At 49.3% G+C, this 11387-nt stretch overlaps 1 protein-coding gene across 1 annotated transcript in view; it reads right to left on the bottom strand.

Annotated features, from left to right (window-relative positions):
* DDRGK1 (DDRGK domain containing 1) overlaps positions 1–9583 on the bottom strand; it is a 36623-nt gene extending 27040 nt beyond the window's left edge. The window contains exons 1-2 of the mRNA XM_084286287.1: positions 9466–9583; positions 3775–3933 (exon numbers count right to left, since the gene is read on the bottom strand). Of these exons, the coding sequence (XP_084142413.1) occupies positions 3775–3933; positions 9466–9553 (247 nt within the window). The 5' untranslated portion in view covers positions 9554–9583. The remainder of the gene's footprint in view (positions 1–3774; positions 3934–9465) is intronic.
* Positions 9584–11387: the final 1804 nt, after the last annotated feature.

The following is an 11387-nucleotide window of genomic DNA, read 5'->3' on the forward strand; positions in this document are numbered from 1 at the left end:
CCCTTTCAAAAAGCAAACCCTTGTCCTTGGGATCGTGGCAGACAGCTCGGGCACATCCTTCTCTTTTTGTTTTTTTCTTCTTGTTTCTCTTTCCACCAAGCTCAGCCTCGCTGCCGATAGCCACCAAAGCCTTCCACCCAGAGGATGCCCAGTGGTCTTTGCTCTGCTCGGTGGTTTGGAGATCATTATCATAAAAAAAAGGCTGCTTTAAAAAATAACTGCCCTAAATCATGGTGTGGTGGCGACACTTTGCAGCCCACGTTTCTCTCCTTCCACCCCAACCGGCCCCTCCACGGGCGTCAGCAGCCGGTTTTCGCCCACGACACCACTCCAAGTGACAGAAAACCTGGACTGGAAAACCCGTGCCCCCCTCGCTGGCTGGCTAACAGCCCTTGGAAGAAGCAATTTGCCTGGGCACGCCTCTGTCTCTCCACAAACTCTTTGTACCATGCGCTGAGACAAGCAGGTTTTCTCACTACGTGTCTGTACAAAGTCGCTGTCAGAAATAATGTTGAACAGTCCCTCAAGCGAAGGCATTTGCCTCGGATCCTCCTCCTCGTTATTTTTACCACGGAAGGATCGAGGCGATCCAACCATAGCTGCTGTTGGAAGTTCATCCCTGCAAGTCTCTTATGGCCTGATAGGAAACTGCAGCCCTAAAGCCTTTACTCTGGGGAACTTTCTGCTCCAAGAAGTGAAAAAGCAGCGTCGAGGCAGGTTCCTACGTCACCACCGAGCTCCTTGCAGCCTTCAAGGCACCACGAGCGGCTTTAGAAGCACCAGCTCAGCTCCAGAAGCAGACAACTGCTTTTTCTGCACATGAACAGCAACCAAAGAAAAGCTGTTGACAAAACACCACTGCGTGCACCAAAGGCAATTAGAGCCCGAGTGGATGCACGCAGAGAAAAGGGTCGGGCAGCAAATAAATGGGATAAACGGCTGCTGCTATTTGTTTTCACTGCTGTGTGCCACAAAAGATCCACAACCTGACTCCAATTTACCCCCTTCCCCTCCCTAGCTCAGCCTCTCCTGCCCTAAATGATTAACGCCTGCCATCCGCCCCCTTTTATGCCTCGCAGTGAGTTTATTTTTGTCTTTGCTGGAGTTAGCCCCACAAAGCCACTTCTGTCTGGGTTCAATTTAAATTAAGCCGCCCCAGAGCTAACCGAGCCTGCTGGCTGGGATATCGGAGGCGAGCTAACCACACAAGCACACAACTCCAGCACCAACCGCTCTCCTTCCAGACTCGGGCTGCAAAGGGAAAGGCAGAGAGGCACGTTGTAGCAGGGCAGACATCCTCCGAGGCACGCTGATTTGTACAACAGTCTCTAAGAGTGCTTTGGGCTGCAGGAAAGACAGCAGTGTGATGGCTAGAACGAAGCTGGGCGCCACAAACCAGCCAAACCCACCTTTTCTGAGCAAGCCTGGAAGTCATGTCAGCGGAACCCAGTTGAGGGGGTCTCAGTCATTTTGAGAGTTCCTTCGTCACCACTTACAAACATCTCCCCATCAACCTGTGGTCATCGGCTGGTATTAATAGATGCTGCTATTCTCACGAGCGGTGACTTTACCAAGTCCTCAGCTCACCACTGAAAACCATTACTCAGCCAAACCGAGCCAGCGTGGGCACCTGGCGAGCGGGCTGCCCCCACGGCGCAGCGCAGCCCACGTGGAAGCCGTGAACGAGGAGCCCACACGAGGCGTGGGCTGCAGGTCTGGTAGGAAAGTCGAGGCTTTTAGTGCTTCCCCCCTCTGCTTTTTCTGTCTGTACCAACGACCTGCAAGTCATTTAGGTGCCTCACCCCACCCAAGCTACAGGAAGAAATTACAACCTGATTTAGCTCCGCTCGCAATGGGCAGAGATTTGAATATTCAAAACCATCATTCACCATCCTCGTTTGTTTTACATGACTCCTTCTCACCCAGACTTGCAAATAAATAAGATTTTGACTACAGAAGGGACAATTCAAAGTCACTGAGGTTCTGCTCCCAGTTTTTGTGCCCCTTATCCCATTATTCCAGGAGAGATTTCAGTTCTGCCACAACTTAGCACAGGCAGCAGAAACTGCTAGGTTTTGTACCCCCAAAGCTTAGGCTCATTCTCGAATTGAAATCTGATTGTTAGCTGGAAAATAGAAAACCCTCAACCTAACCACAACTCCAAAGCCTGCAAGAGCTGCTCTGAGATGTTTCCTAGAGGCAGCAGACCAAGCTCCTGGCCAGCAGAGTGCTCTGGTGGGAGCAGCAGTTCCCACCTGACAGCTCTTTATGGCCGTGGCAGCAAGGCAGAGGTGGCCTGGGGATCCTCACGCCCTTCCCGAGGTCCGTGCCAGGAATCTTGCAGGGATGTGGTGGTGTTACCATGTGAGCCAACTCATTTTTGTAACACAGAACCCTGCAAGTCGTTGGGACGACTCGCTGTTTCAACAGGGTAAGCGGAGGCAGTAGACAAAACTGCTCCACGTGGCAGTGACACAGTGAAAACACACATGGTCCCTGCCCGGAGGAAATAAATTAAGAAGTTATTCCAGGCCCCTGCCACGCACTCACAGAGTGGGGCTTCAAAACATGTAATTCATCTTTCTTTAAGTGAAAAAATAAAACAAACAAGCTCTACACTACTACAGGCAGCTCATGCCCAGGGTAATGGCTGTGTAGCAGACATGGCCAATCCGTACCAGAGGGAAATAATCCCAAATAACTGCACTTCAGGGCAGGAGCAAGGGACAGGAGCTTCTCTCCACGGCTCTCCTGCTGATGTCTGTGCTCATTCCCCAAAGGCTTTGGTGTCACTGCTGTGCACTGGTGCTACAGCACTGGGAGAAACCATCCCAGCATATGAATGGGAAAAAAAAATCCACAACGAAACACAAAAACCATGCAGAAGTTAAAACAAAAGACCCAGAAGTTGTTTTAACATAAAGAAATTAAAAATAAACAGAAATATCATTTCAAAGGAAACTTCGTGCAAGAGCTGCAGCACTCGCATCTGATGCACAGTGAAGCTGCGAAAGAATTATTTATAAAGCCCAATGACACAGACTCTTTTACAGCTAAAGTGACAAAATAAGATAAGCCTTTTGCTTTCACAGCTTCACTGTCGGCCTTTGGCACTGAAACTTTTGATGCCTGGAGTTTAAGAGGAAAGCTTTTCTTTTTATTTCATTTTCCTCGCAGGATGTTATCACATGAAAAGAACTGAGCAAAGTTGAAAAGTTCAGGCCTGTCAATTTTCCATTCGTTGGACACGAGCGGCTTGGAGAGCACGTTCACCTGCCAACGTGAGCGGAAAATGAGCTCCTCTCAACGGCAAGACAAGAAGAGCAGGGGGGAAAAGCGCAATTATCTCCTAATCATGGCCTCGCACGAATGCCTGCTCAGCATTTCCCACCTAGCAGGGGCCAAAAGCATCGCCCTGATCTCTGCTGCAAACGTGAGCGAAGCAAGGTCCACTTTTATCTGCACTTGAGTGGAAACCCCGAGCGCTTCACCCACGACCTGAGAGCGAGAGGAATCATGGTGATAAGTACTTTGCTTGATGTTTTAGTGCAAAATGATGATTCTAGTTACCCAAATTTAACCTGTATGGCTCTGAGGAAATACAAAAGGCAGTTTCTGTGAAGCAAGTAAGGAAACTGGAAAGTCAAACAGATCAGAGTCAAGCTGCAAGTGATTCCCAAGCTGCTAAAATGAAAACTTTTCTTCAACTGCAGCCCAACATCTGCTGCTCAGGCCCATGTACATGGCTGGAAGATGAACTGAACCAAACTTTACCTTCTGCCCACTCTTCTGCCTGCTGTGCTCTCCTCTGGGCCAGCAGCCGGCTCCCCATGTTCCTCCGGCGCCTCGGCATCCCATCTCCTCGCTCCTCGACGTGGGGCCGAGGTCTGGCCACTGCTGCCGCCGCCGCATTTTGTTGGGGTTCCTCTTCAGCTGCAAGAAGAAAACCAAATCGGTGAGAGCGCTGTCACCTTGACTTGCTACAGCTGCCCTTCTGCCTGTCAACCCTGGCAATCAGAAGTACTGTTTCCTAATTGTACTACTAGATACTATTTTAAAAATATTTTTTTTTAAATATTACTATTGAGTGCTGTTTTCTAAATGACAGAACGTCTCCCCTCTCTTGTGTTTTTTTCCTGAGAGGCAGGAGACACTTGCAAGTTGTTTTCCTGTGACTAACAAGAATCATGCACCGACAGCAGTCAGCTTTGCACCACCGTACTGACCACTAAAGAAAATGTTTAACTATATGCTGCTACTGTTGTTTGACCTGACAGACTACACCCTCAAAAAAAGCCCCTTCCTCCAAACTGCTCACAAAATCCCTGTATTTGATCCAAATAATCTGTTTTTCCCTTCCACCTGAAAATATCTCCCTTTTGTGGTGAGCCTGCCAGTCACGTCTGACTTACAAAAGGCAGGACCCAGGAGTACTTCTCTTCCCTTCCACAGTATTCAGATTTTTATTTCTGATTTTGCATTTGTGCCACTTAGAAGTAGATTCATCTGAATTCAAGCCTGGCTGCATACATGTTTCACTATGGAATATGTAAATCAGCATACCCGAAACTGAACCTGAACAGCAAGCAAGAACCACAGCAAGCCAGAACCACAAATTAGAGGCACACACAGCCGAAGACACGGGGAATCTTCATCCTACCACACCGATTTAACAACATCTCCAACAAATCCACGCGTGGAAAGTGAGCGTGAGCAGAAGTCAGTCCAGAGCTCCAAAGGTCACTGCAGCTCGTGCTGTCACCCCGCTGAATATTCCTGTTGTTAATTGAGATCTGACAAGCGAGGAACAGCTGAGAGCAAGTGGTTGACCTGTGGGCTCACTGCAGAGCCCCACAGGTTCTTTCTGAGACCACCACGATCCCACTGCTATCAGCTATGGTACTGATGCCAAAACAATCCGATGATGTTGCCATCACCATCCTCGATACCCGCTTTGCATATCCCTTTGATAAGGGTAACTGATGTTTGTGTGTGCTGTTATTTGCTTGGTCCTGCAAAGAATTAACTGCTACGGCCTTTGTTCAGCTTGGCATTCAAACGGTCTCAGAAAGCTACAGAACTTTTACTTAAGCCCGGGACACATTTTTGTGCTTGGCTGGATTCTGTGATGTCCCAGCAGGAGCACAAAATGCTCTCCACGCTCAGCCAAGTCTCCAGCATCCGCTGATCCAAACAATGCCTTCCTAAAAAAACCCTGCTATTAGCATATCTGCGATCAGAAAATAAGATTCATTACGGCTGCATCTGCATGACGATCAAAGGTGTGCTTGCAGCTCATCTCGGGGTATCTCAGCCGGCTTCAAAGCAGCAGGCAGTGCAGCTGATAACAACACAGCTGCAGCAGCACCGAGCTCAGCCCAGGCTGCAGAGCAGAGCACTCGGGGGAAGCATTTGGCCAGCAAAGCCATCAGCAGAGTTCAGGAGTGCTGCAACCCCGCTGCGAGCAGTCCCCCAGCAAACACTCAGCACTAACTGCAGCACCGTGACATTTGGAATTGAGTCACCGCACGGCCACGCTGCTGTCACCCTCCTGTGCCCAGCCCCTCCTTCTGTCTGCGGATCAAACCGGGTCTGTAAGAAATTACAGCGCGTAGGCTCCAGGGATCGGATCGTTTGGCTTCAAGACTTGCCCAGGCTTATTTGTGGCATGCTGATGATTGCTCTGAATGCTGTTCAGCAGTGAGGGAAGCATTACGCTGCAGAACAGCAGCCTGCTTACTTGGGACATTACTGAAGTGCCAGAAATACTCTTAGGCTGCAAAAAAGACCTCTCGTACACACGCAGTATTTCTCTTAATGCATTCTTGAGATGCCCTGCCATCCAAACCTCAGCATCCTTTCACCCGAAAGCTTCAGTGTCTCTGTCCTAGTAAGTGCCAAAGGTGCACAGCGCACCAGCTGTGAAGGTTCAATGTTCGTTCATTCTGGGGCTTGGTTTGCGTTCCCATCATCCTGTGAAACAGAGACCACTGAGCATTTTGTGAGAGGAACCTATTTATAAGCCACGCAGTCCTTTCAAGCTGAGGTGTTTAACCCTTCAGCATGTGAACAAAGCTATCCGTTTCCTCAATTTAATTCTCTCCAGGTGACCTGGCAATTCTCGAAGTTGACCAGTGTAAACAGGGCTCAGAAAGTAGTTAAAAAACAAACCAAAACCAAACCAAGAACCAACCACCAAAGCTGACCCATATAATGGGCAGATGTATAAGGCAGCTGTTGGACAATACTCATCTTTTCAGCTCTCCAGAGCACTCAGACAAAGAGCAGAAGACACCTACACACTACAAACTGTCAGTTAGTAGGAAAAGGGGTGCTTTACTACATCCAATGTGCCCACGTGGCTCCGGTCCTCCCAGTACCCAGAAGGCTGGACGTGCTCTCTCCCCTCCCCTCTGCTCTGGAAGCATCACAGATGACTGGAGCTGCACACAGAGGGTGTGACTGGTGGTTTCAAACAGCACAGAGAATACTCTCAAAACCTCTCCAACTCCAGGAGTTGCTTGACAGTTTGCAGAAAGGCAGGCCAGTAGAAATTAATTAGATAAAGCCCTCAATTAACGGGCATTACAAACAAACCAGAAAATTCAACAGATGTCTGGAAAATGGACGTGGCTTCAAAGCTCCGTTCAGCTTTTGTTCTAAGCTGTAGGTTCTCCACTCTCTGACTCAGCCTTTCCAAAAGCAGGGAACATCTCCTTCCAGGGGACAGCAAGGTCACTGCCGTGCTGAGAGGAGCTCTGTCTTTCCAGAAACATCAGCCCAGAGCACAGGCTGGAGCTGATTATTTCATGCCACTTGTCAGCCAGTGCAGAACAGAAGCTGTGAGACTGTGGTCACGCTGTCAGAGCTCTTTCTCAAAGAGAAACAGAGCAGAACTCTGCTCTGAAAGCAGAACTCTTTCCTAAACTGGATGTGTGGCACACTCATTACAAAGAACACTGAAAAACCTTTCAGAGCTTCTTTGGACCTCATTTTACATCCCCCCAGCACGGAACCTGCTCCTTTCTGAAGCTTTGCAAATTTCTACTTGCTCAGAGCAAATAGATTTTCCCTTGCTAAGCTTGCAGCACATTATCTTTAGGTGTATCAGCTCAGCAGGTCCAGCAGCGTTAACACCTGGGTGGCAAATTTCAAGGCAGGCCATCCAGACACAGCTCCTGGCTGCTGATCTCCACTGGACAGAGCTCCACCTGCTGCACCCTCACCCTCCGGCTGGACTTCCCACCGCCGCCTCGGTGCCTTTCACCTCCGTGCTAACCTGAGCTGTGAAATTCGATGAGAAAGCGATTCAACACCCAACAGGTGGAAGGAAGCGGGCTCCGTGTCCCTGAAGAGGTCTTTTCGCCTCACGCTGCTTATCGTACTAGGGCATGGTCACAGCCAGATATGCCAGCCGTGTGCTGAAGGCAGCAAGGCTGCGGTTTTTTTTTCTGTTCTCAGCAAACAAGTCCAGGCTTGATAGCGCTGGAAGCACTCTGCTACTTGAAATGACCTCTCGCAGGAAATACAAAGTTACAGGATTTACCTCTTGTGATGGTTAGCCTCCCACTTTAGCTAAAGCAGTCTGTTCTACAATGTTTAGTAAGAGTAATTCTGCAACAGAGAGCATGAAAGATCATCATTGCCACGCAGCCCCAGCTGCTACAAGGAAAGAGAGCTGCCACCCATTCTCTACCTCAAACTTCCCTGGTTTCACGTCCTTTTCATGCAACACGACGAGTTTACTAGAACTGTAGCAACTTCCATTTTCTACATAAGAGACGGGAAAAGGAAAACAAATTCTGGTTTAAGACTGAATTCTGCAAAAATGTAATTAGTCCGCAACACCCCCAGTGGTTTTGAAAAATAATTTTCTGTTGTGCAAGGAGAATAAAGTCATCCCCACAAACTGCAGTTCCGTAAGGGACTTCAAAATGATGGAAATCAACACATTCAGGTAGCAAATTTTCATAAACCACACAATAAAAACGGGCAAGACCGATTTCAAAGTATCAAAAAGATGCCCTTGAAAAAACAACTTCAAAACAATTATCCTGAAACGAAGCTAACTTTAACCAGGCTGCTCAAAAATATCATTAAGGCTTCTGGAGAATTCAGATCATTTAAAATGCCTGTTTGGCCTTCACTTTTGTTAGAATTTTATACGCTTGAAAAGAAGAAGAAATCCTCCTCAACCTCAAAGCTTCTGATTTGCTTAAGTCACGATACGAGCAAAGCTGAGGAAATAAAACATCTCCAGCAGTCTCATTTCTCCGGGACGTTCATTGCTTGCTTTTACCAGAAGCTCAGCCCCTAGTAACTAGAAACCAGATGAAATTTCATCAGTTTCCATGCTGCTGAGAAAGAAAGACTTAGAGCAGGTCTGTGCAAGACACAGCGTAAAAGAAACACGCTGGAAACTTCAGTTTTTAACGGGTAAGAACTGGTTTTAACACAAAGTCCTTACCGGCATATACTCTTGCAGTAGTGTGACTATGTTTATATTGTTGTGTTTTTTTTGTTTGTTTACCTATTAAAAAAAAAGAAAGAAAAACAACTATCAAAGCTACCTTACCCCCCCAAGACAGAACCCAAACACCAAAACCATCCTGAAACAAACGCAAAACGCCCCAAATTCTGGGACTAGTGTTATTATATAACCAAAGGCTTCAGTGGCTGTCCTGGCTAAACATCTGAGCACGAGTCCTCACAGTGTTTCCCTTCATTCCCTTTGGAAATACAGCTGTGTCGGTGAGCTTACCGAAGAAATAAATAACTAACTTCTTCCCTAGTGGCGTTTGGGAGCCTGGAAGCGCTGCATCATCCCACAGTGTGGGGCTGGCCGGGGAAGCGGGGCAAATTCTGCAAAATTTGGGTAAGGCTGGCTGGGCGTGAGGCCCTTGGGGGTGTGTGAGGGAAATATCGGCTCCACGCTCGGCTGGACGCTTGGCAGGGCTCTCCTGGAGATCTTAGGGGCTCAATACGAGCTGGGGAGGGATCCTATTAAATCCTTTTCCCCTCAAAAGGAGCTCGCCGGGCTCTGAGAGGGGGACCCCAACGCACTTCAACGCCCCCCCCACGGATCCTGAGGAGAGCAGCGGGGCCGAGCCGCCAGCATAGGCCGCATCCAGCGGGGCTCCACGCCTGGGGAGCACCTCGGGGGGGCTGCGGGATCCTAAAAGATCCCAGGGGATCCCAAATAGATCCCCCCCCCCACCCCCTTTTCCCTCAGGGGAAGGCCTGAGGCGAGGCGCTCCCCCCCCCCCTCACGGTTGCCATGGCGACGCCCCCTCCCTTCCCGCCTCGCGGTTGCCATGGAAACGCCCCCCCCCCCCCCCCCCCCCTTCAGGCGGGAGCAGGGCCTGAAGGGGCCCGGGCCCCTCTGAAACGGGACGGGGAGGAAAGGGAAGAACCGGAGAAGCCCCCGGGGAGGGGAATTGAGGGAGAACCGGAGCCGAGACCCACCTGGGCCGGGCCGGCGGAGGAAGCGGGCGGCGAGGAAGAGGAGGGCGGCGAGGAGAGCGGCGACCGCTGCCAGCAGCAGGGCGGCCATGGCCACAGCCCGCCCCGGCACCGACCATTGAGGCTGTGGGGTGGGGGGGGATAAGGAGGGAAGGAGGAGGGGGACACACGGGACTTGGTACGGTCCGGAGGGGAGGGGCGGGGAAGAGGCGGGCGGTGCCGCCTCAGGGCGGGGCTGAGGTGGGGTTGTGGAGGGGCGGGGTCAGGGAAGAATAAATAAATTAAATAAATTTAAATAAATTAAATAAATTAAATACATTAAATACATTAAATACATTAAATACATTAAATACATTAAATACATTAAATAAATTAAGCACTCCGAGATCGTCTGGTCTAACCACCCCTCTACCACCGCTGTCACCCACTGAACCACGTCCCCAAGCACCTTCCCTCGAACACCCCCAGGGATGGGGACGCCGCCACCTCCCTGTCACCCCGTCCCCACCCCTGACTGCTCTTTCTGACAGAAATGTCGCCTCATTTCCCACCTGAACCTCCCCTGGCACAACTTGAGGCCATTCCCTCAGTCCTACCACCATTACCTGTGAGAAGAGGTCGACCCCCAGCTCCCCACAGCTCCCTTCAGGCAGTAGCAGAGAGCAATGAGCTCTGCCCTGAGCCTCCTCCAGCCCAACCCCCCCCCCCCAGTTCCCCAAAAAACGAGGGGAAAACCCTCAAAGTTATGAGGGAAAATCACTTATAAATGGAGGCCTGGCTGTAGGGTACGACTCCCTGCCAACACTGGGGTCACTACTGAGGCGTCTCCCTTGCTGTTACACCAGGGTGTAAGCTTGCCTTGCACCCCTGAGGAGCTTTTTCTGTCCCCCTTTTGGTGTGTGGGCTGTAAAGGAGCTGAAATGTGCTCAGGTTGGAGCTGCCTGGCTCTGCAGTGCTAATGTAGCTGGAGAGATGCTGTGGTGACATGTCCTGAACAGCATCAACTTTGCAAAAAGAGATGCTGACCCTGAACCCACCCAAAGCTACTTGTCTCACGTGGTAAACTGGCTTAATTTGGTAAAAGTGCAGAAAACTGGGCTGCCCAGGGAAATATTTTATTTTATTTTATTTTTTTAAGTCAGGTTTGCATTGATCCCTGCAGAGCTAGCACTAGCTGGGCAACCTTTGCCTGTAGCCCAATAACTGCTCCAAGCTCATCCAAGGCTGATGCGCAGCCAAATGGAAGATCTGCCTCCTGTCGCTTCCCTTTGCTCTGTGACCATGCAGTGCTCCAGAGCATGGAATATATTATTTATTTATTTATTATCTTATTGTTTTTTTTTCTGCGTCTGTTTTTTTTTTTTTTTTTTTTTTTTTTTTAGCCAGAACGAACATCGACATGAAAGATACTGCAGGAACTTGGAGCTGGGGAGGGGAGAGCAAACTCTCCCCTTGCTTTAAGAAGTCGCCTGCTCTTAGATCCAAAACTTTGTTGGGCTCAGCCCCAGTCCTTGCGTGAGAGAGGAGAAAAGTATTTTAGGCTTTGCTGGTTTTGACTTGCATTGTGGTTTTAGCATTCTGACTGATCTAGCCCCTTCTTGCCTTAGAGCGCTTTAGTGTAGCCTATTAAAAATTGTTTGTTGTTGGAGGGATTATGTTTTTTTGGGGGAAATGTTTTAATGAGTTGAAAATGGATATTAAAGGCTATTGGACAACTGGACGTAATCAGAAGAGCTGCTTGCTAATTAGTCATTGCTGTGGTCTACAGCACTGTCTGCACATCCCATCACGTGCTTGAGATAAATGCAGATCTCTCTGCCACAGAGCAACCAGATATTACTAAGAAATTGCTAATAACATAGAGCCAGTGATACAGCGGGAAGGTCTCCAGAAGAAACTAAACTATAGGCTGAATGTTTTATTAC

The sequence above is a fragment of the Netta rufina genome, assembly GCF_964035555.1.
Source record: "Netta rufina genome assembly, chromosome: 4".
NCBI lineage: Eukaryota > Metazoa > Chordata > Aves > Anseriformes > Anatidae > Netta > Netta rufina.